Source organism: Chiloscyllium plagiosum, unplaced genomic scaffold (assembly GCF_037043375.1).
Source record: "Chiloscyllium plagiosum isolate Xiang-an unplaced genomic scaffold, Cpla_swu_hap1 HiC_scaffold_34, whole genome shotgun sequence".
NCBI classification, from domain to species: Eukaryota; Metazoa; Chordata; class Chondrichthyes; order Orectolobiformes; family Hemiscylliidae; genus Chiloscyllium; species Chiloscyllium plagiosum.
The window spans coordinates 17980198-18005436 of NW_028270172.1; the positions used below are offsets into that span (position 1 = coordinate 17980198).

General features: G+C 41.6%; 1 protein-coding gene across 1 annotated transcript in view; it reads right to left on the reverse strand.

Annotated features, from left to right (window-relative positions):
* glb1 (galactosidase, beta 1) overlaps window positions 1-25239 on the reverse strand; it is an 88499-nt gene that overhangs the window by 25456 nt on the left and 37804 nt on the right. The window contains exons 14-15 of the mRNA XM_043719431.2: window positions 22278-22409; window positions 12848-13087 (exon numbers count right to left, since the gene is read on the reverse strand). Coding sequence (XP_043575366.1) covers window positions 12848-13087; window positions 22278-22409 — 372 coding nt within the window. The remainder of the gene's footprint in view (window positions 1-12847; window positions 13088-22277; window positions 22410-25239) is intronic.

A 25239-nucleotide genomic window follows, 5' to 3' on the forward strand; every position in this document is an offset into this window, starting at 1 on the left:
TACTCAGAAGTTAAAGGTCTACTGTCATTAATTGAGAGAAGATTCGTGCATCTTGGCAAATGAATATGATAACGTGATAACCAGGTAATAGCTAAATAAGAGCAAATTTGTAACTGTCCAACAACATGAAAGAAGTGAAAACTTCTTTCTGAACAACTCCGATTGAAGGCCACGATCAGTTCTTTTGTTCCCACAATGATGCGCTATGTTTTCAGGATTGGTTCTGTTTCAGGACAGTACTTCAGCACATGAAACCACTATAGAAAAAAAAGTTACTGCTTTGCTAAATCAAAATACATGAGAATGCATTTCATCATGAAAGATAACTTGAGTAGCTAAACTACTTTTAGATTCCCGTAAATCTAAAGCTGACGTCTGGATTTGAACATTTCTGTGTGCAGTCTCACTATTGAGCTGTGCAGGCAGAAAAAATGTGAACTGCAGGGAATGTAATATTAAACTTCAAAACAACCAAATACAGCATTACCTTTCCCAAACACTGTGGAGCTTCTGAAAAATGCCACAAACCTTATCTCCCAAATCAGTACATAAACCCGTTAGCCATCTCAACACCTTGAAGGCACAATAAAGATAACATCTCTAAGCTTGCAACCTACTGTAAAAAAGATGTTTCAAATTGAATCTTTTTGCATTTTCCTCTACCAGTCATCAAGTTAATGCATTGAGTCAGAACTTTCTATTCTTTGTAGTTACTGTCAATAAGAGTCTCACTCATACACCATCTGTCCAATTTTAGTCAAAGAGAAGTTTGATGAATCTACAATGTTAAAAAGGGGAAAAACAATTGCTATTTCACATATTAGAGCTCATTGTCAATAACAGAAATGATTAGGTCTGACAATTGTGTCTAGAAAGATAAGAGTCCAACAAATAGAGATTCAAAACTTAGATATATGCCCAAGACAACATGCTGCAAGGCACAATGTTGAGAATGCAGAACTGTATGTGTCGGGTGAGGTACTATTGGTCACAGTATACCTTCACTGACATGCACTCGGCCCTGGCGTAACTGGAACTTGAAGCTTGTTCGTGTTTCATCATCAAGAATTCATAACCCACAGGTAAGACTGCGGAGAAGTTGCAAATTGGAGAGATAGTCTAACACTTCAAAAGCCATCAAGTGCATAAATAAAATACCGCAGATGCTTGAAATCTGAAATAAAAACATCTAGTGAGAGGTCACAGGCATGAAATGTCAACTCTGTCGCCACAGATACTTGCCTGACCTGCAATTAGTTTTGAACATTGTAATCAGGATGAACTGGACAAGAATTGAGGCCTGAAAGAAACGATTGATTGTTTTTATATTTGGGTATATAAGACCTACACTCAAATTTCATATCTTAAAATCATTTTATATTTATGCTTTAATTCAATTGACAGAAACAACAGAATTGTCAGCAATCCCCAATGCCATGCTAATGATAAGGAGGTCATTGTCCACATTGGAACCAACGACATTGGAAGGGAAAAGGTTGAGACTCTGAAGGGAGATTACAGAGAGTTAGGCAGAAATTTTAAAAGGAGGTCCTCAAGGGTAGTAATATCTGGATTACTCCCAGTGCTACAAGCTAGTGAGGGCAGGAATAGGAGGATAGAGCAGATGAATGCATGGCTGAGGAGCTGGTGTATGGGAGAAGGATTCACATTTTTGGATCATTGGAATCTCTTTTGGGGTAGAAGTGACCTGTACAAGAAGGATGGATTGCACCTAAATTGGAAAGGGACTAATATACTGGCAGGGAAATTTGCTAGAACTGCTTGGGAGGATTTAAACTCAAAGGTGGGGGGGTGGGACCCAGAGAGATAGTGAGCAAAGAGATCGATCTGAGACAGATACAGCTGAGACCAGAAGTGAGTCAAACAGTCTGGGCAGGCAGGGACAAGGTAGGACTAATCAATTAAACTGCATTTATTTCAATGCAAGGAGCCTAACAGGGAAGGCAGATGAACTCAGGGCATGGTTAGGAACATGGGACTGGGATATCATAGCAATTACGGAAACATGGCTCAGGGATGGACAGGACTGGCAGCTTAATGTTCCAGGACACAAAAGGTACAGGAAGGACAGAAAGGAAGGCAAGAGAGGAGGGGGAGTAGCATTTTTGATAAGGGATAGCATCACAGCTGTGCTGAGGGAGGATATTCCCGGAAATACATCCAGGCAAGTATTTGGGTGGAACTGAGAAATAAGAAAGGGATGATCACCTTATTGGGATTGTATTATAGACCCCCTAATAGTCAGGGAAATTGAGAAACAAACTTGTAAGGAGATCTCAGCTATCTGTAAGAATAATAGGGTAGTTATGGTAGGGGATTTTAACTTTCCAAACATCGACTGGGACTGCCATAGTGTTAAAGGTTTAGATGGAGAGGAATTTGTTAAGTGTGTACAAGACAATTTTCTGATTCAGTATGTGGATGTACCTACTAGAGAAGGTGGAAAACCTGACCTACTCTTGGGAAATAAGGCAGGGCAGGTGACTGAGGTGTCAGTGGGGGAGCACTTTGGGGCCAGCGACCATAATTCTATTCGTTTTAAAATAATGATGGAAAAGGATAGACCAGATCTAAAAGTTGAAGTTCTAAATTGGAGAAAGGCCAATTTTGACGGTATTAGGCAAGAACTTTCGAAAGCTGATTGGGGGCAGATGTTCGCAGGTAAAGGGACGGCTGGAAAATGGGAAGCCTTCAGGAATGAGATAACAAGAATCCAGAGAAAGTATATTCCTGTCAGGGTGAAAGGGAAGGCTGGTAGGTATAGGGAATGCTGGATGACGAAAGAAATTGAGGGTTTGGTTAAGAAAAAGAAGGAAACATATGTCAGGTATAGACAGGATAGATCGAGAGAATCCTTAGAAGAGTAGAAAGAAAGTAGGAGTATAATTAAGAGGGAAATCAGGAGGGTAAAACGGGGACATGAGATAGCTTTGGCAAATAGAAATAAGGAGAATCCAAAGGGTTTTTACAAATATATTAAGGACAAAAGGGTAACTGGGGAGAGAATAGGGCCCCTCAAAGATCAGCAAGGCGACCTTTGTGTGGAGCCACAGAAAAAGGGGGAGATACTAAATGAGAATTTTGCACCATTATTTACTGTGGAAAAGGATATGGGAGTTATAGACTGTAGGGAAATAGATGGTGACATCTTGCAAAATGTCAAGATTACAGAGGAGGAAGTGTTGGATGTCTTGAAACGGTTAAAGGTGGATAAATCCCCAGGACCTGATCAGGTGTACCCGAGAACTCTGTGGGAAGCTAGAGAAGTGATTGCTGGGCCTCTTGCAGAGATATTTGTATCATCGATAGTCACAGGTGAGATGCCGGAAGACTGGAGGTTGGCAAACGTGGTGCCACTGTTTAAGAAGGGCGGTAAAGACAAGCCAGGGAACTATAGACCAGTGAGCCTGAGCTCAGTGGTGGGCAAGTTGTTAGAGAGAATCCTGAGGGACAGGATGTACATGTATTTGGAAAGGCAAGGACTGATTAGGGATAATCAACATGGCTTTGTGTGTGGGAAATCATGTCTCACAAACTTGATTGAGTTATTTGAAGAAGGAACAAAGATTGATGAGGGCAGAGCAGTAGATGTGATCTATATGGACTTCACTAAGGCGTTCGACAAGGTTCCCCATGGGAGACTAATTAGCAAGGTTAGATCTCATGGAATACAGGGAGAACTAGCCATTTGGATACAGAACTGGCTCAAAGATAGAAGACAGAGAGTGGTGGTGGAGGGTAGTTTTTCAGACTGGAGGCCTGTGACCAGTGGAGTGCCACAAGGATTGGTGCTGGGTCCTCTACTTTTTGTCATTTACATAAATGATTTGGATGCGAGCATAAGAGGTACAGTTAGTAAGTTTGCAGATGACACCAAAATTGGAGGTGTAGTGGACAGCGAAGAGGGTTACCTCAGATTACAACAGGATCTGGACCAGATGGGCCAATGGGCTGAGAAGTGGCAGATGGAATTTAATTCAGATAAATGCGAGGTGCTGCATTTTGGGAAAGCAAATCTTAGCAGGACTTATACACTTAATGGTAAGGTCCTAGAGAGTGTTGCTGAACAACGAGACCTTGGAGTGCAGGTTCATAGCTCCTTGAAAGTGGAGTCACAGGTAGAGAGGATAGTGAATAAGGCGTTTGGTATGCTTTCCTTTATTGGTAAGAGTATTGAGTACAGGAGTTGGGAGGTCATGTTGTGGCTGTACAGGACATTGGTTAGGCCACTGTTGGAATATTGCTTGCAATTCTGGTCTCCTTCCTATCGGAAAGATGTTGTGAAACTTGAAAGGGTTCAGAAAAGATTTACAAGGATGTGCCAAGGTTGGAGGATCTGAGCTACAGGGAGAGCCTGAACAGGCTGGGGCTGTTTTCCCTGGAGTGTCGGAGGCTGAGGGGTGACCTTATAGAGGTTTACAAAATTATGAGGGGCATGGATAGGATAAATAGTCAAAGTCTTTTCCCTGGGGTGGGGAGTCCAGAACTAGAGGGCATAGATTTAAGGTGAGAGGAGAAAGATATAAAAGAGACCCATGGGGCAACGTTTTCACGGAGAGGGTGGTACGTGTATGGAATGAGCTGCTAGAGGATGTGTTGAAGGCTGGTACAATTACAACATTTAAGAGGCATTTGGATGGGTGTATGAATAGGAAGATTTTGGAGGGATATGGGCCGGATGCTGGCAGGTGGGACTAGATTTGGTTGAGATATCTAATCGACATGGACGGGTTGGACCGAAGGGTTTCCATGCTGTACATCTCTATGACTCTATAACAGTCTAATCTAGTCTAAAATAATAGTGTGCACTGTACATCTCCAGCTGTTTTTGTACGTTTGTCATTACCTACAGCCTAGCTTTGAGTTCAGGCTGACCATAAGATTTAGGAGCGGATTTAAACGATTCGGTCCATTGAGTCTGCTCTGCCATTCAATCATGGCTGATATGTTTCTTAACCCCTGGCTTCTCTGCTTAAACTTTGATCCCCTTACTAATCAAAAACATTTCTATCTCTGTCTTCAACACAGTCAATGACTTGGCCTCCACAGCCTTCTCTGGCAATGAGTTCCACAGATTCCCCAACCTCTGCCTGAAGAAATGCTTCCTCATCTCAGAACTAAAAGGTCATTTCTTCACTCCATGGCTGTGCCTTCTGGTGCTAGTTTCTCCTACAAGTGGCAACATATTCTCCACATCCAATCTATCCAGGCCTCTCAGCATTCTGTAAGTGTCAATCAGATCCCCCTCAACCTTATAAACTCCATCAAGTAAAGACCCGGCGTCATCAGCCGCTCCTCACATGTCGAGCCCTTCAACCCTGGGATCATTCTTATAAACCTCCTCTGCATACCCTCCAAGGCCAGCATATCCTTCCTGAAATATGGGGACAAAAACTGCTTACAATTGTCCAAATATGGTCTGACTCAGCATTAGACAGCCTCAGCAGTAGATCTCTGCTCGTGTATTCCAACCCTCTTGAAATGAAAGTAAGCATTGCATTTGTCTTCCTATCTGCCAACTTAACCTGCATGTTAACCTTGACAGAATACTGAATCAGGATTCCTCAGTTCCATTTTTCTTCAGATTTCTAAAGCCTTTCTCCACTTAGAAAAGAGTCTCTGTCTCTTGTCTTCCTACCAAAGCGCATAATCTCACACATTCCCACAATATATTCCATCTGCCACTTTTTTGTTCATTATCCTTGTCTATCCAAGGCGCCTCCCCACTTCCTCAGGACTACCTATCTTTGCGTCATCTGCAAACACAACAACAATGCTCTGTGTTCCTTTGGGTGAATATATAATATATAATATGAATAGTTGTGGTCCCAAAAATGACCCCTGTGGAACTCCATTAGACACTGGCTGCCATTCTGCCTCCCTATCTTCTATCAATCAGTCAATCCCCAATCCATGCCAATACTTTGTCCCTAACATCATGGGCTCTTATCTAATTTAGCTGTCTCCAGTATGGCACTTGTCAAAGACCTTCTAGAAACCCAACTGTTCATGTTCACTGCCTTTCCTTTGTCTAACTTGCTTGGTACCTTCTTAATTAATTCTAACAGATTTGTCAGGCATGACCTCCACTTGATGAAGCCATGCTGACTCAGCCCTATTTTAGCATGCATTTCCAAGTACTCTGCAATCTCGTCCTTAATGATGGACTCTAAAATCTTATCTAAAACTGAAGTTAGGCTAACCAGCCTATAATCTCCTGTCTTGTGTCTTCCTCCTCTCTTAAACATTAGCCATTTTCCAATCCTCTGGAACCCTCCATAACTCCAGTGATTCCTAAAAGATCACCACCAACGTCTCCACAATTTCCTCAGCCATCTCCTTCAGAATCCTGGGGTATAGCCGATCTGGTCCAAGTGATTCTGAACTGGCTACCTTCCTATTTCATCTTCTCCCCTCATTACTTTTTTTTAAGTTGTCCTCTGCTGGTTTCTTAACTCCTTCCTAATCCTTTGGCTCCACATTAATCTTCACCAAATTGTATGTTTTTTCCCTTTTGTTTCGATGCTCTCCCTGATGTCTCTCGTAAGCCAAAGTTGCCTCATCCTCCCCTTAGTATGTTTCTTCTTCTTTGGGATGAATTTCTACTGTACCTCCAAAATTACACTCAGAAACTCCTGCCACTGTTGTTCCACTGTCTTCCCTTCCAATCAACTCTGGCCAGCTCCTCCCTCTTTCTTTGGAAGTACCTTTACTCAATTGTAATATTGTTACACCTGATTCCAGCTTCTCCTTCTCAAACTGTCCCCTTGGGGTTCCTTCATTTTAATCTCCCTAATCAAGTCAGCCTCATTACACATCAGTAAATCCAAACTGCCGGTTCCCTAGTGGGCTCTAAAGAGCAACCTTGGAGACATTCCTTTTCTCGGCATCTGATTTTCCCTGTCCTCCTGCGAATTGAAGTTCCCCATGATTATTGCATTATTATTTCTTACATGCCTTTTCTATCTCCTGATTTATTTTCTGCCTCACATCTTGACTACTGTTAGGAGACCTATACATAACTCTCATTGGTCCTCAACTCTACCCACACAGATACTACACCTCCTGACTCTACATTGCTTCTTTCTACCAATTTAATTTCACTTCTTACTAACAAGGGAACCCTGCCTTCTTCTGCCCAGCTGCCTGTCCTTTTGCGAGAATTAAAATCCTTGGATATTTAGTTCGTGGCTCTGATCCCCTTGCAGCCATGTCGCTGCGATACCCATAACATCATACCTGCCAAATTTCAATCTTCGTTATAAACTCATTTACTTTGTTTTATATGCTGCATGCATTTAAGCACAACATCCTCAGTCCTGTGTTGACCACTCCTTCTCATAGTTGTCCCCTAATCTGCTGTGCCTGAAGGTAGATTCCTGACCCTTTCCACACTCTCTGTCCTCTACTAATTCTGGAAACTTTAATAATCTCCCCTGAGTCCTTCCCTGCTTTACCTTTTTCCATAATTTTCCATGCAATTTGAACCCATGCTCCCTACTCCTGCTGAGCCTGATTGGTTTGACATGCAGATTGCTCCAGACCTTTCTATAAACTTGGATTGTTCCCTCCTCCCTCATTAGGTCCACCGTCCCCACCGTCCTCCACAACTGGCACCTTTCCCTGTGGCTGCAGGAGGTGCAAAACCTGCCCCCACGCCTCCCCTTTTACCACCGTGCAAGGCCCCAAAGAATCATTCCAAGTCCGCCAGAGATTCACCTGCATTTCCTCTAACCTGATTTATTGCAACCGTTGCTCCCCATGTGATATTCTCTACATCGAAGAGGCCGCGCGCAACTCAGGGACTGGTTCAGGGAACATCTATGGTCTGTACGCTCCATTCAACCCCATCTTCCCATCACTATCCATTTCAACTTCCCCTCGCACTCCTCCAACAACATATCAATCCTGGGTCTCTCTACCATCAAAATCAGACAACACACAAACTGCAGAAAGAACACCTCATCCTCTGCCTCGAGAGTTTATAACCATACGGCCTTAACATAGAATTCGCCAGCTTTCAAATCTCCCCAACCCATCCCAGGTCCAGCCCTCCCTCTCCGCCCCGCTCTCTTGATCTGACCTAACCTGTCCATCTTCCTTCCCACATATCCGCACCACTCTTCCTACTGACCAATCACAATCACCACATACCTGCATCCACCTATCACCATCCCACCTACCTTTCCCCCAGCCCCACCCTCTCCCTCTATTTTTCAGCACCCTTCCCCTCCCCAGTCCTGAGGAAAGGGCTCAACCTGAAAGATTGACTCCCCTGCTCCTCTGATGCTGCTTGACTGGCTGGCCTTTTTCCAGCTCCACACTTTATCAACTTTGACAATACAGAGCTCATAGTTCATCCCACCTCCTTTCTCTTCCAGCTTTTCATTCACCTTTGTGAGCCAAGCAGAGATATCCCTAAAGACTTTCTCTCAAGATTGAATTTCTCTTGAGCTAGTGGTTCATCCCTTTTACTTGGCCTTTCATTTTCCTATCCACTGAAAACTGATATTTTAAGCTCTCACAACGTCAGACATTAAGTGTTCTGTTCTTTTATACTCCATTCTATAATTATTTCTTGAATCATCTGTGCAGTTTCTGTTGTGTCTCCATGCACCGTGATGAGTGGTTGGTCACAGCACAGGGCATACCTGCAATTGCTGGTTCTGCAGTGTCTGTGATGTAGAATATTGTAGAACACTTGCCCTCCTGATTTATTGATCCTACATATTGAATTAGCGAACTGTTGTATACTGGAAGGTTTTCCTGACACACGCCTCACAAACTGAGGTGAAAACTGGGCATTTCCTTGGTGCATGCAGAAGGCCACATCTTTCTGTGTTGCTATGCTTAGGTATGGCACTGTCTCTATCAAATTGAGTTTGTAATTCGAACCTGTAAACTTTGCTAATCTGAGAGGACCGCATCATACTTACGTCCATCCTTCTGTAGCTCTTAAACTCTAAGCCTTCAGTTTGTCTAATAAATCTTTCTGATTAACTTCTATGGGGTAGGTGCATTTACCAATTCAATAATTCTTTTACTCGTTCTCCATCTAGAAATCCTTCCCTTGCATCAGCTAACAAAGTGGTCCAAGCATTCTGTATGTTCCTGTCTTAATTACATGAATTCTAGTGGATGAGTATGGAAGTTTAATCAGACCGTGAGTAGGTCTTCTAATGAGATCCATAAATTTCAGGATCTTTTGGCTCTCTGACTGTTAATCCCTACTTGTTAAGTCTTTGGAGACCTCATTCCCAATTGCTAAGCAAATCTTAATGGCTTGTATTGCAACATGCAAATCAAGAAATCAATGTTCCGAATATTGTTTAAACATTTTGAATTCTGGTCTGCTGTGTCCCAATTTAAAATAGGGAATTTTGCATTTTAACAATATGCCTTTGACTTCCCTTGCTTGCTATCCAACTGGCACACACCCTGATTAATTGCCTTTCTCGAGTGAGTTAAACTGGCCTCTTGATAGGAATGTGTCTGCTTACTAGCAAGCTGTGTTTTCAACACTGACACTTTAATGAAAGAAAGACACCAAAAGTTGTCTCATGCACTTTATGCCCATTTAAGACCATTGACCATGAGCTGTACGTGTAGATTAACTTGCTTGCTGACTGTTCAAGTTTGATCGCTCTCATCAGTATGATATTTTCCACCATGGTTATTCTTGACATTAATGATAACAGTCTAATAATGGTTGCTTATCAGGGATCGATTAACTCCATGGGTTAGTTCATTTAAAAAAGTAAAACATGTTACAAGTTATGAAATAGGTGTTATAACAAACAAACTAATTTCTGAGACTGTGTGCTGCTTATAGCCACATAGGAAACTAACTGCCAGGCAAAGCCACAACAAAGCAAGGTACATATACAACATTCACCATCCCTACAATCAAACTATATTAGATCTTGGCCAGCTAACATCTTGAGTACACTTCTAGTTGCTGAGAACGAGACTTTGAAGTATTCACACTGTGAAGCCAGACTAAAGAAACTCAACCTGAGAAGATACCTAAAACGGTAACTGCTCTAAAAAGACAAATCCAGAAAATTATGCTGCATTAAATTAAACTGAGGACAAAGAGTTACAGACTCAAACTATAAAATACAAGTCTGACGCAAGCATCTATTTACACACCCACACTCAGACAGAATGATTTAACATGTGGCATGGCCTTCTGATAGAATAATTGAGGCAAAAATTGCCTCTGTTCTGATTATGTCATTTTCTATACCATAACTCTCAAGATGTCTTCCTTTCATGGCAACTAAGGATTCTCCTCGACTGCCACTAACAAAGCCCTTGGTCACATCCACTTCCATTCCCAACAATCGTGTTCTCACCATTCCCCTGACCATAACAGTTTCCTTATCCTAAACCTCTGATCCCATCATCTTCCAGTGAATCATCCGCTGCCCATTCTAATGTGATGCCATGAAACACATGCTTGGCCACCCTCTCCTTCAGCTACATCTTGCACCATTCCTCAATCGACTCCAACACCACCTCCTGTTCTAACTGAGCTTTTCCATGTAAAACCCGGTGATGCAACACCAGCCTTTTCACCTCCTGATTCCTCGTCATTCAGGTGAAGCATCGATTTACTCGAACTCACTTGCGACTTAGTACACAGCATCCTCTACAATAAGACCAAATACAGATTGGTTGACCTCCTGTCAAAACCATTTCTTCTTTGTCTGCAGACCTGACCCAGAGCTTCCATTACATGTCACTTGAAGTCTTCACACCACTGTGACTCTGACCTGCCAAGCTGTTCTACGAAGCTAGACAGACGCTGGAACAAGAAAATCTAATAATTACATATTTTACAACCCTCTGGACTTAACATGGAGTTCAACAATTTTAGAACAAAATCTGTGACCTCAATAGTTTTGGCAGCAGCTGATGACAAGAATTACACTTTTTCCATTTCCACCTTCTCTACACCCACCTTCTGTTTCTTTACCTTTTCTCATTATCTTGCCAAACACTATCACCGCTAAATTCCACTCAATTTCATATTTTCCCTTCAGTTCTTTTCTTCATCCCTCAGCCCTTGACCTGGCTCTGTGCTTGCTTTTAACCTCTGTAATTCAACTTTTTTTGAATTCTACTAAAAGGTCTCCAACCCGAAAATCTACTCTATTTCTCTGCCCGTGTAGATGCGGCTGAGAATTCCCAGCATTTTTGTTTTTAATTCCATTGTTCCCTCTTGCTTTACCAACTTCCTATCTGAGCTGCTACTGATAGATGTCATGAACATTGTCAAATGCAATTTGAAAGTCCCTGGTCATTTAAGGAACAATTAGATGCTACAATAGGAGGAAACTGCAGGTTCTTTATTGACAGATAAATTACAATGGAATGAATGACTTTCCACTTCCAGAACTCCTGCATTATATCTTGTGAATTTTATAATCAGCTAGCACCCCTCAAATATTCAATTACAAATGTGATTCTTCTTTTGATATCTTCAAGCTCAGTGACATCAATTGCCTCCTTATTGTGAATCAATCTAAAATAAACAGCATCAGAGCAGTTCAATAGAATTTTAATATCTGCTGCCTCAGATCTCCTGATTTCAGTTTTATATGTAACAGCATTTAAAAATAGCCCTTATTCAAATTGTTTCTTCAATGAATAAATCCAGACTATGACATCTATTTCTCTGACATCAGTGTTGTACTCCAGTTAGTCCAAATCGTTGACATATTCTGAGACTTAGACTTGACCCCTGGGGTTCACCAATCCCCACTCTTTCTGAACTTCAGCAAGACACAGTTATGCTATCCTTTGGCTTCCAGCTTGTCAGAGTGAGAGTGAGACTCAAGATGGTAGCTCAGAGATAATATCACTGGGCTAATAATACAGATGGGAGAAAGTGAGGACTGCAGATGCTGGAGTCAGAGTCAAGAGTGTGTTGCTGGAAAAGCACAGCAGGTCAGGCAGCATCCGAGAAGCAGGAGAATCGACGTTTCAGGCCGGAGCCCTTCATCAGGAATGAGGGATTTTCCAGCACCACACTCACGACTCTGACTCCAGCATCTGCAGACCTCACTTTCCCCTAGTGATTTCAACCTGACTGCGAAGCCTCTTCCAAGGATGCCTACCTTGAAGAAGTTCTCCGCCTCTCTCTACAAAGATCTCAGTGAGTCCCTCTCTCACTGTACTCCCCAAATCCACCCTCATTCCTAATAATACAGGTGACCAGGCTAAGGCTCTACAAGGACGAAAGTGTGGCGCTGGAAAAGCACAGCAGGTCAGGCAGCATCAAAGGAGCAGGAGAATCAACGTTTTCAGGCAAAAGCCTTTCATCAGGACTCTCCTGCTCCTTGGATAATACCCGACCTGCTGTGCTTTTCCAGCACCACACTCTCGACTCTAATCTTCAGCATCTGCAGTCCTCACTTTTGCCTAATGATCGAGAGACACAGGTTCAAAATTCAACACAGCAGATGGAGGAACTTAAATTCAATTAATAATTCTGGAATTGAAAACCAGTCTCAGGAATGATGACCATGATTTCTTGGGTTGTCATAAAAACCAACTGGTTTTCTAATGTCCTTTTTTACCTGGTCTGGCCTACGTGCGACTCCAGATCCACAGCAAAGTGACTGACTCTTAATTGCCCTCTGAAGTGGCCCAGCAGGTCAATCAATTCAAGGGCAATTAAGGATGGGCAACGCATGTTATCCTGACATCCATTCAAAACATGTAGTAGACTCTCAGAACAAGAACGACACTTGCTTGAAATGTGTTACATTCCATGCTCATGGTTATTACTCAGACGTAATTCAAATCTTTCACTTACCTTAGTCCATCCAGGAAATTTAAGGTATGTATCTTGAGGTAGATCTGGAATACCATTTGGAATCACAAAGGTACCTAAATAAAAGGCTGGCACACTCGCATTAACCTCAGCTGGGGCTTCTGGAGTCATCCTCTGGAATTTGTTTAAGTAGCCACTTGCCACCACTTCGTCAATATTTAATGAATAGATGGTCCAGTTGGTCAGGATGTTTGAAGCCAAAGTTAGATTTGTTACCAGTCCCTGAGGGGGGAGAGCAAAATAAAGAGACATTTTAGACAATTTGCCAGCAGTTGATACTGATGCTGCTGTTGCCTTGCCATCTGTCAACCAATGAAATAACCTCAGACACTCAAATACACAAAAGGAGTCAGTGCCTTGTATTGAGAACAGGGTCAGAAATGGTAATGCATGCATGACCAATTCCCATTTTCCTTTTGAGATATAAATGGGGCGCAGACCTTCTTTCTTACTGGGGACATTCTGGATAAACTCCTTGGAGAAGCCTATGAACAGTCACCTTTATCAGGCCTTCAGCACATGGGGTCACTGGGAGGTACCTGTTGGGTCTCAAGCCCATGGCAGATGTTTGGAGGCATGAAAGAGCAGAAATCCGAGAGCTCCAGAATGAGGATATGGTCCTGGCTCCACTTGAAAAAGAACAATTTTCCACACTTCACCCAACTTCACAGTGAAGAAGACTGAAACTGGAACACATGTCACTCAACTAATTAAGAAAGATGATGCAGAAGGAAACCAGGGATATGCTATCAGGAATTTACTACAGGCTGTAACAAAGGACTGTGTGACTGAAAAAAGTTCAGCTGGTCAGATCACCAGTATGGATTTGTAGAGGACAGAATACACCTGACAAACCTGGTCATATGAATATACAAACTAGGAGCATCCTGCTCAACCATTCAGTAAGATTGAGGTTGATCTGTTTGCGTTCAAAATCCCACATGCCCATCCTCTACCGACAGCTTTGGATTTCCTGACCTAACATGAATCTATCTACCATGGTCTTAAAATTATTCTGAGGTGAAGAGCTGGAAGGTTGCACAACTCTCAGAAAAATGTTCCCCTCATCGCCATCCTAAAAGGATGACCACAAATTTTAAAACAGTGACCCCTAGATCTGTAATGACCCAAAGGTTAAAGTGTCTATTTTATGTACACCCTTTCAAGGTCATTCAGGATCTTACATACTTCAATCAAATCTTCCCCTACTCTGAATTCCTTACCTTTCCTCCGACACCATTAGCTTCTACTTTGCTCAATGACCTTTTACGTGGAATCTTGTCAAATACCTCTTGGAAATCAAAGTACAGTATATCGGTGGGCTCCCCTTTATCCAGAGCACATGTTACTCCCTCAAAGAATTCCAATAAGTCAGCTCTGATTTTCCTTTCACAAGATTATGCTAACTGTTCCTGATTAAGTTGTGTTTTTATAACTTCCTCAATGATCAATTCTAAAATCTTCCCACCAACAGACATCAAGATGACTAACCTATAGTTTCCTGTTTTCTTGCTACTTTCCAGTCTGATGGAACCTTTCCAGAATATAAGGAAAGTTGAAAAGTCAACATCTAAGTACTGATTATCTCATTTACTACAGGAAATCCAAGGTTGTCAGCAGGAGATGGGCATGTGGGATTTTGAAGGCAAACAGATCAACCTCAATCTTACTGAATGGTTGAGCAGGATGCTCCTAGTTTGTGTGTTCATAGGATCAAGTTTGTCAGGTGTAATCTGTCCTCTACAAATCTATGGGTGGCACGGTGGCTCAGTGGTTAGCACTGCTGCCTCACAGCACCAGGGTCCCAGGTTCAATTCTAGCCTCAGATAACTGTCTGTGTGGAGTTTGCACATTCTCCCCATATCTGTGTGGGTTTCTCCCACAGTCTCAATGAATTGGCCATGCTAAATTGCCCATAGTGTTAAGTGCATTAGTCAGAGGGAAATGGGTCTGAGTGGGTTTCTCTTTGGAGGGTCGGTGTGGACTTGTTGGGCCGAAGGGCCTGTTTCCACACTGTAGGGAATCTAATCTAATCTCTTTTAAAACTCTAGAATGAAGTTTATCTAGATCTGCAGACTTGTAACTCCATCAGTTGGCTCATAACCTTAATGATTATAACTTCATCAAGTTCCTCTCTTCTTTCCACTTCCTGATTTACAAATATTATTAGAATTTTGTTGGTATCCTCTAAGACAGAAGCAAAATACCTATTCATTACGTCCGTCATTTCTTTATTATCCACTATAAATTCCTCACTCTAAACTCTAGATGGTCTACACTCACTTTCCCTTTTTATATGGCAAGAGAAACTCTTGCTATCTTTTTATATTTTTAGCTATTTTGCTCTGATGCTCTAATTTAGTTAATCATTCTCTGCCATTCTTCATCTTTGAGCAATGATCTGCTTTGTCCTTAAGTTTTTGAATTGAAGATCTTAACTTCCTTAATTAATCCAAGCTTTGTTTTCTTCGGAATGTACTTTTTCTGAGTATTCTGAAATGTCCCTTTAATATTTGCCATTGATTTATCTCCTGGCCCAGTTTACTTCAGTTGGCTGAGCTTTAAGGGCCACACAATTGACCTTAATTAAGCATAAAATACGAGTCTTGGATCCATTTTCCCTCTTTCAAACTTCAATCATATTATGACTAATGCTACCTGGATAGGCCCTTACTCAGAGGTCATTACTTAATCCTGTCACATCAAATATTTTGAAGTTGTGACTAAAGTAGTGGCATGGGGAATATTTATAGATTTTAACTTATTGGACTTCCAGGCAGCATTTAATAATGTTTCTCATCCAAGGCTGTTAGTTAAAGGTGGTGAAGTTGAAGATTATGGAAGTAAATGGTTAAAACACAGAAATAAGCCTAAACATAGACAACACTCTAAGTGAAATAGTTTATTTTGGACACAAAAAGGAGTAGGACAGGATAATTTCTAAACAATGAGAAGCTTGAAACTGTGAACTTCCAAAGGCAATTAGGAACCTAGGACATAGATCAACACAATCTTGTGAACAGGGGCTGAAAATAATCAAAAAAATCTAATGGAAAGCTGGACTTTCTTTCGGAAGAAAACTAGAAGGGAAGGGGTTAGAAGTCCCACTTGAGTTATACAAAGCCCAAATCAGGCAACATCTAGATTGCTGTGAACCATCCACTTACCACATCTTTGCAAAAATACAGAAATACAGGTGCAGCAAGAACAGCTGTCTGAGGAGCATTGTACATCATGGAGACACCTGCAATCTTTTAACTCCTCTTATTTCCTTTAGGTCAAAGAGGTGGCCATGGGTACTCACATGGGTCTCAGTTATTCCTGTATCTTTGTGGGGTTTGTGGAACATTCCTTGTTCCTGTCCTACCCAGCACCCACCCAGAACTCTTTCTCTAGTACATCAATAACATCATCGGTAACATGTGCTATGGATAAAGGGGAGCCCATTGATATCCATTACAAACCCACCAACTCTCAATTACCTCAACTATATATTGAAGGTGGCATGGTGGCTCAGTGGTTAACACTGCTACCTCACAGTGCCAGGGAGGTGGGTTTGAATCCAGCCTTGGGTGACGATCTGTGTGGAGTTTGCACATTCTCCCAGTGTCTACATGGGTTTCCATCGGGTGCTCTGGGTTCCTCTCACAGTCCAAAGATGTGCAGGTTAGGTGGACTGGCCATACTAAATTGCCCATTGTGTTCAGGGATTTCAAGGTTAAGTGCATTGGTCAGGAGTAAACATTGGGTAAGGGAATGGGTCTGGAAAGGTCACTCTGGAAGGTTAGTGTGACTTGTTGGGCTGAAGGACCTGTTTCCACACTGTAGGGATTCAATATATCCTCACATCCCATATCCTGTAATGACTCCATCCCATTCTCCCAGTTTCTCTATCTCCATTGCATCTGTTTTGATGACACCACCTTCCGCACCTTTTTCCTCAACTGAGGATTACCTGTTACTGTGGTCTACACCAACCCTAGCTGTGTCTGCCCCTTCTCCTGCACTTCTGCGCTTACCTCTTCTCTTCCCTCGCACAACAATAACAGGATTCCCCTGGTTCATTTAAACCTCACCAGCCTCCACACCCAAAGGATTGCAAGCCACCATTTCTGCCACCTCCCAAGGGATGCCACATATTCCCTTCCCCTCTTTGTCAGCCTTCTGCAGGGACCGCTCCCCCCGGGGCACCATGGTCCACTCCTCCTTTATTCCCAATATCTCTCCACGCCCCCATGGCACCTTCCCATGCAAGTGCAGAAGGTGTAATACCTGTCTGTTTACTTCCTCCATCCTCACCATCCAAGGTCCAAGACACATCCTGCCAGGTGAAGCAGTGATTTACCTTACTTTATTGAATCTAGTCTACTGTATTCGCTGCTCACAATGCTGTCTCCTGTACATTGGGGAGATGAAATTGAAGTAGGAGTTGATACAGGACATGCTGAAACGGGGCTCACAGACACAAGATGGCCACCAAGCCATAAAATGGTCACTTAGCACACAAGATGGCCGCTGAGCCAGTACGTAGAAAAATACAGCAAAGTATATACAAATACTGCCTGAGGCTAACAGGATACCAGCACAAAAGACATAGAGCATAGGTGATTAGTTTATGGCAGGTGGGGGAGAGAATACACATCAATAACGTCTACTGCCCAACGAAGTGTCTGAAGCCAGCCACCACTTTCAATGGAAATGTTAAATACCTGAGACTGCTTGTGTACAAGTGTTAATACTTCAGGTCTGTCATAATGGAAAACAATCTTCCTTCTCAGGAAGAACAATCACGACCACTGAAACTGAATGATTTTGTAATATTTTCTGTAAACAAACCATGCTGTACAACAAAGACTTGAACTTGAACTATTGTACCACAAAATGTGTAAAATATCACGACACGTGCTCCGAGAGTGAGAGAAGACTCGTAGCTGACAGTCGTGCTGACGAACGTCTCTCTCTCCCTGGAGCTCCTGTTTCTTTGTACAATAAACTCTGTCGTTGAATCCCAATTCTGACTTCGAGACTGGTGATTTTCCCCACATCAATATGCAAAACACCTATATTCTGCTGGTAAAAATGACAGGGCTTTCAGTTGCCTGCCACTTCAACACACCACCACGTTCCCATGTCAACATTTCTATCACAAGTCTGCTGCAGTGTTCCAGTGAGCCTCAGAATAAACCTGAAGAACACCATCACATGTTTTGCTTGGGGACCCTGAAGCTACTAGGACTTAACATCAAGTTTAATAATATTAGAAAGTCTGATTCTATCCTCCTATTTTTTTTGCTCATCTCTGCAACCCAGTGTTGTTATTACATGGATTGCTTTAGAATAGCCAATCCATTTTCACCTACTTTCAGGCCTATTATCACAGTACAGTATATAGTTGGCTTTCAGCACAACGACCAATTATATGCTCCACTCAGCTCTCATTTATCACTTTTTCAGCTTCTCTTCTCTCCTGGCCTACCATCCATAATCCCCTCATTTATCTACCCCGCTCATATCTCTCTCTCTGGGCTCCAAATCCACCTATCACCTCAGCTTTCCCTTCCCTCACCACTCTCCCAAACTCACCTTCAGCACAAATACCAGGTTTCCCTAGTTGCTATCAGTTCTGATGAAAAGTCAACGATGGATTTGAAACATTAACTCCGCTTTCTTCCCACAGATACTGCCAGTTCTGCTGAGTTTTGCCAGCAATTTCGGTTTTTGTTTTGAATATCTAGCATCTGCAGGTCTTTGTTTTATTTTGAAAAAAAATGCACTGCTCTTAATGGTGAACTGCCTTCCTGAACTGCTGTAGTCCATGAAGATTATAGCTTTTGCCAAAGAGCAAACTGCTATGGTTGGGAGTTGCACAAATGCCACACTGGTTAGGGACAATTAATTTCTTTCCCAAAAAGGACATAAGTAATCCTGTTGAAGTTCCAAATCCTGTCTCTCAGTTCTATCCAGTATTTAGTCAGCGCAGGCAGACACATCTAACTGAAGACAAGAAGAATGACCCCCGGTCTAGCTGACCTCTATATTTATACCCAGACACATTTCAGATGATGAAGAGTACATCATCAACTCTATAAGTTTCAATGATTGTGCTCCCCACATATTTTTGGTCAATACGTATCTGTCAGAGTCTACATAAATATATATCAGTCAATCCTTACACAGGAGCAGAGTTGTTCATTTTAGCAACACGCCAACACTGTCTCCCAATCCGACCCTGAGTGACAAAGGCAGAGGAAGCATTGAAACACCTCACACCATTCCAACTTGGAACAATATCACCGTTCCTTCAGTGTTACTGGATCAAAATCCTGGAACAATTTCCGAACAGTACTGTGGGGGCCCCTATACCACATGGACTGAAGTGGTTCAGGAAGGCAACTAGATTTGGGACTGCAGACATAGAACTGCACATTACTTTCTCCTCTTATTGGTTTTGCACTAGTAAAAAGGTACAAAATTTGAAAGTGAGCTGATGGTATCTAACAATCATAATTTTAGTGACTTTGAAATCCTCAAAGATTCGGTTAACACCTTCCCATAACTCCAAAAGTAGTGTTGCTGAACTCCCAACCTATAGATGTCTTAGGTGAAGAATTATTGCTTACCAAACTAGACACTGCTCGTGTTTCTAGATAAGATAGTGGCTTCGTGGTGTCAACTTAGTAGCTAAATTTTATTGGCCAATTCTACTATTGCACATTTAAAACGTTCAGGTTTTACTGGGACATTGCCAGCATAGATGCATCTTCATCACAGCTGCAGCTCAAAGAACTGGCTCACAACCACCTCCTCAAGAATGAGATGAATAATGGCCTAATTGGTAATACCCACATCCCATAAAGCAATTTTAAAAAAAAGTGATTAATTTGCTGACCTTATACCATTTAAGATAAAGTTACATGTTTGGGTTTCAACTATATGTGCTACTGAAATGTTTGATGTGTATGTTCATCCTTATCTGTGTAGGTCATGTTGGATATTTGTGCTGTAGTTTTACAAGATGTTTGAAATTTGATAATGCGCTGGTGGTCAAGGGCCCCTTGTTACAAGACAATATTCAGAGAGAGTGAGTGAAATATCAACCCACCTTATGGTTATATTTGGGCATTCAACATCTACAACGGAACATGAAGAATAGTATAAATAATAAATAAGAGTATAATAGATTGAAAATCATGGGCTGAAGCCAATCATTCAAACAGACCTTTGTTCTTCCAAGTCACATTTTTCCTGTTTTTAAAAAAGTGACTGAACAAAGTAAACAAACTTAATTTCTACGACAAGAATGTAGTCTTTTTTTGCTAGGTTCAAGAGCAAGATTGATGATAATAACTTTATTGTAATAGCAGACAGATATTTAATCTAGGCATATGACATTTTATCACTTTTATTCTTTTACTTTATATTAATCTTGTTAAGTCATATTGAAGTTCTATAATATCCTCCATGTAAACTATCTGTAAGATTTCCTATTTTTTTTTTGGAACGGTAGCAGCACAGTGGGCTCCAACCATACCAGAAAATTCTCCAAAAGAAACACTACTTTTCAAAATATCTCTACAGCAAGTAACCGCATCTGAGATTAAAAACTGAGTTCTCCAAATCCACAGCTATGATAAACTGTGCTTTGCAGACTTTGGGTTTCCTCCTGCAACCAGTCTCAACCTCAACATCTCAATTAATCAGAGATAACCTTATATTCTCTTCATTATTAATTCTGCCTACAGATGTTAACACAAACTCACTATAATGCGATTGATGAATTGGGGACACTGTTTCTAAAGTGCGAACTTTTAAAGAGTGTATTGGTTATAATGCGATTCTGGCCCCATTAGATGGTGCTGCTGTTACATGATTTTGATATAACACTAGCATGAGAATGGAACTATCAGGTTATAGCAGAAATGACTGTATTTCCATTCTGGAACATTGCTTATCACTTTCCCTGCCTCAGCTCATCTACTGATATCCTCTCTTTCTCTAACTACCACAGTGCTTAAATTCTGATTTTGCATATACCCTGGTTTCTTTCATCCCACCATCAGGCGCTCAGCTCTATATTCTCTCCCTATACCTCTTGGCATCTCTCTCCTCTTTTACGAGACTGGGTAAAGTCTAACTCTTTGGTTGTGCTTTTCATTATCCATCTTGATAGCTTGGGTGTCAAACTTGTTCTGATCATGCTCCTGTGAAGTGTCTTATATACAAATGTGAAGTGTGGATGCTGTTGCTGAGTGTAGATATCTGCATGTTGGTGGTGGGAGCAGAGGTCACACACAAGGAAGGCAGCTCATGTTCTGACACAGCTTCACAGCCAATGATGTGTCTATTGTTTGTGTTTTGTATAAAGTTAATGAAAGCATCCAAATCTCAAATCCAGCTCAGCCTCCTCCTCAGGTTCTCAACATCAACCTTGAACAATTCAATTCACTCCATGCAATATCTAAAAATGGCTGCAGGCACCAAACAATGAAACATCTATGGGGCCTTGCCAACATTTCAGCAATAGTATCAAAAGCCCCAGAACAAGGCACATCCTGAGTCAAGCTGTTCCAGGTCAGTTACAACACAGACATCTAATCGACTTGGAACTATATTATTATTCTTTCATACATGCCGAGTTAAGATCCTAAGATCCTAACAGCACTGTGGCTGTAGCTCCAGCCCAAAACATCAGCCGGAAAATTCAGCCTAAAACAGTGGTAGAAACAAATTCCATTGAAATCCTCAGAGACTATTGGTGATAAAAGTTTTGTAGGGTTATGGGGAAAAGCCAGGGGATACGAATGAGATGAACTCTCTTGCTGAATGGCCTCCTGTACCATAATCATTCTATGGTTTGATTATCCCAAATGAATGGAAGAGTAATACATACTGTAATGTCTAGATTACGAGCTAAGAATCATTGATAAAATGATTAGAGCAATATAGGATTTGTCCACGGATGTGCATGCATTCAAACTAGGAAGAGTAGACCATTCGGTCCCTCAAGCTTGTGCTGCAACATGTATACATGAAGTTACATTTCCTCAATACCATGGAATTGGTCCAAACCAGCAGAAGATTTAAGCCCTTCCTGTAAAACATCAGAAGATCAGTTCAGGTACAGGCCGCTGGGATCAAGTGAACTCCTGGAGATACAAAGTGGATACAGGAGTGCACTCAAGAAGGAAGTCAGGAGGGCAAAAAGAGGGCATGAGATAATCTTGGTTAAGAAGATTAGGGAGAATTCAAAAATATTCTTTAAGCATATTAAAGGAAAAAGAATAACTAGAGACAGAATAGTACCTGGACTGGCACAATGGCTCAGTGGTTAGCACTGCTGCCTCACAGCACCAAGGCCTGTTTCCACACTGTAGGGATTCTATGATTCTTCATTAAAATGTACAATGAATACCTTGAAATCATGGATGCCTTCCCCATAATTTATTCTTCCCATGTTTTCTAATAATATGTCAAGTCTTGAACCAGCCTGTCCAGTGATGTTGATTGTGTTGATTTTATTTCTCTCCAGAATCCCTTGGAAAACCTAATGAACAAACATATAGTCACAATTAAGACACATAAAACATCGCACAAAAACAGGAGCTTGAGCATGTGCAGCCAAACTGATATTATAAATAAAGCTGTAACCTTGGGTGCAGCAAGTGCTGACTGTCAGTAGATTGTTTTGTTCGAGACAGTCTAGGGTCCTTTGAAGCCTATCAGGGGTTTTGTACTGGGCGTGTCACTTTTCAATACAATGGTCAGTGTGAGGTTTACACAGCTGCAGTCATTTTGTGACGCAGAAATTTTAGATTTGAGAAAAAATGAATATAGTTAAGATTGCTCTCTTTGAAGAGGAGCAGTCAGTGGCCAGAACAAAGTTTTCAACATTATCTAAGACAGAAAATTGGCCAAGCTCATTTTTTCCCAATGTAAATTGCTTGAATCATGGGAGAAACAAAATTAGCTATTTGGAAAATAAGACTATGAATGGAAGTCAATGATCCATGTGGGCACTGATGTGATTGTCAGCATATTGTTACTCATATAGATTCTGAAGACCAACTGCATTCCCAAAACTCTCTCAGTGTACAATGTGAACTTGGGTACAAAGTTCATTACATCGAAATTCACCTAGTGAATTAACCCAGAAGTAAATTTTCACCAAACATTTGCCTTAACCAGTATTAAATATTTTCACCCATTATGGATACCTGGCACTGGCACCTGATTCCACAAATATCCAGTCTTAACTACGTCTTCAAGTTGCTTGATGACTTGTTCTTCTCTTATCGTCATAAATTCTCAATCCTGCAAGCCCCTGAAAATTCTTCACTTCACAATCTAGTCTTCAGCCATATAGCCGCTAGGCTCTGGAATTCCAAATCCATCAGGCTCCCTACCTTTGTCCCCTAGTGAAAGGGGGTGTCTTCGAGTCACATCTCGTTCTTTGACAGGATGTTTGTTTTGTGGGTGTGAGCACAACACCAGGTGTACGTTTGACTGGCTGGCTAATTAGTGGCCAGAATGTGTGCTTCTCACTAAGATTGACAGGCTAGCCAGGCAACAGGAGACCTACCAACTCCACTATCAGCTGCCGAGCTAGCTAGAAGGGTTGGTGCAGCCCATGAAGAGCTTTTCACAGTGGTGACTCTCATACTGGTTACAAATATCTACACTGCTCCTTTGGAGGGGGAGCCACATCCATAGACGCTGCCTGTGACCACTGTTGTGGCCACCTCTCAGGTGCAGCCACATCTTGCGTTGGGCATGTTGAGATAAGAGGTAAGTGAAAGGTTTGCATGAAACACTGGTCTCTCTGCTGCTAGAAGGCTGCATCCACTCATTGGTTGGGTTTCAGCCTCAGTGCAAGGATCAAAAATTCCATTCGCCATCTACACTGTATCCTCAATGGGGGGGCTGTGATTGGATAACTACCACATGGAGCACCTCCACTAACCATCCATCTCTAAAATGACTCTGGTTGGAAATAAGCCAGGAAACTGCACCATTCACCTGTTCAATTCACTTTAACTCAAGCTAGTATCTTCCCATTGTGCCTCTCCTCAATATCATTTTCTGCTCCAAAGCTGATGCAATTTGTTAATTTTTGCTACATTGAGCAAATGAAGTTTACACTTTTTTTCTGCTCAATATTTGTAGCATTTTTGTGTTTACTTCTCTTATCTCGCCACACTTTGACTTCAGTGTGGTGTGTCAGGCAAAGGCAAAGAAAAACAGGTTTAATTTGATAGCCACTCCAGGAAGTGGTCAGTCAGTCAAAATTTCAAAGCAGAAAGTTTGGTGTTAAAAAAAGATATTCAAATCAAAACATGTAAATGCCGGAAAAGTAAAGTAACTCACAAGTGCAGCTAAACTTTAAAAATAATGTCATAAGAATGAATAATGCAGCTGCATGATGTTTCTGTTCTTCAAGCAATGACATTCATCGAAAGCTAATCAATGCAGATTTTTTTTAACTTTAAACTGTTGCTCGTAACCATTCATATAAAAAGCCACAGAACTTGGTGCTGTTGCCCAACATCACAGCTATTTTCTTTCAAGAAAAAACTCAATTTAAAACATTAGGAAAAGTCTGCTCTGTACCAGACACCAATATCAGAACAATCTTTTTCAATAACAAATACTCATAATGTATGACACCTTTAACGGAATTGTACATTCCCAGAGGCTTTACTCAAACCTTTATAAAATAAAATCTGACACCACGTCATACAAGGAGATGTTAACTCACAAGCTTAGTCAAAAGAAATTTGTTTTACAAACCGTCCTCTGGATAAAAACAAGGCACAGAGGTATTTAGAGAGGGAACCCGGGAGTTTGGAGCCGAGATACTGAAAGGCACAATCAACAATGGAGGAGTGATTTCAATTAGCAAAATGCAAAACGCCAGAATTAGATTTCTTTGATATTGTTGTAAGAATTTATTCATTTTTTTTCCATAACTGAACATCCATTAGATTCTATTTGTCATATTTTGACTGGCTGCAGTTGTGGAAACTTAAGTCTGCAAGTACGCTTTTTATCATGACTGAAGGAAGTTAAATTGATTTTTTTTAAAAATGTGAACAGGTGCAACCCTAAATTAAGATGGGGGGAGGAGTGAGTACGAAGTTACTTCAGGTAAGGAAAGCTGGTCAAGAGTGCAGCATTGTTATGGAGCTGTGGAAAAGAGCTTTGATTTGGTGGCTCAGTGGTTAGTACTGCTACCTCACAGCGCCAGGGATCCGGGTTTGATTCCAGCCTTGGGTGACTGTCTGTATGGAGTTTGCACATTCCTGAAGAAGGGCCTGTGCCCGAAACGTCGAATCTCCTGTTCCCTGGATGCTGCCTGACCTGCTGTGCTGTTCCAG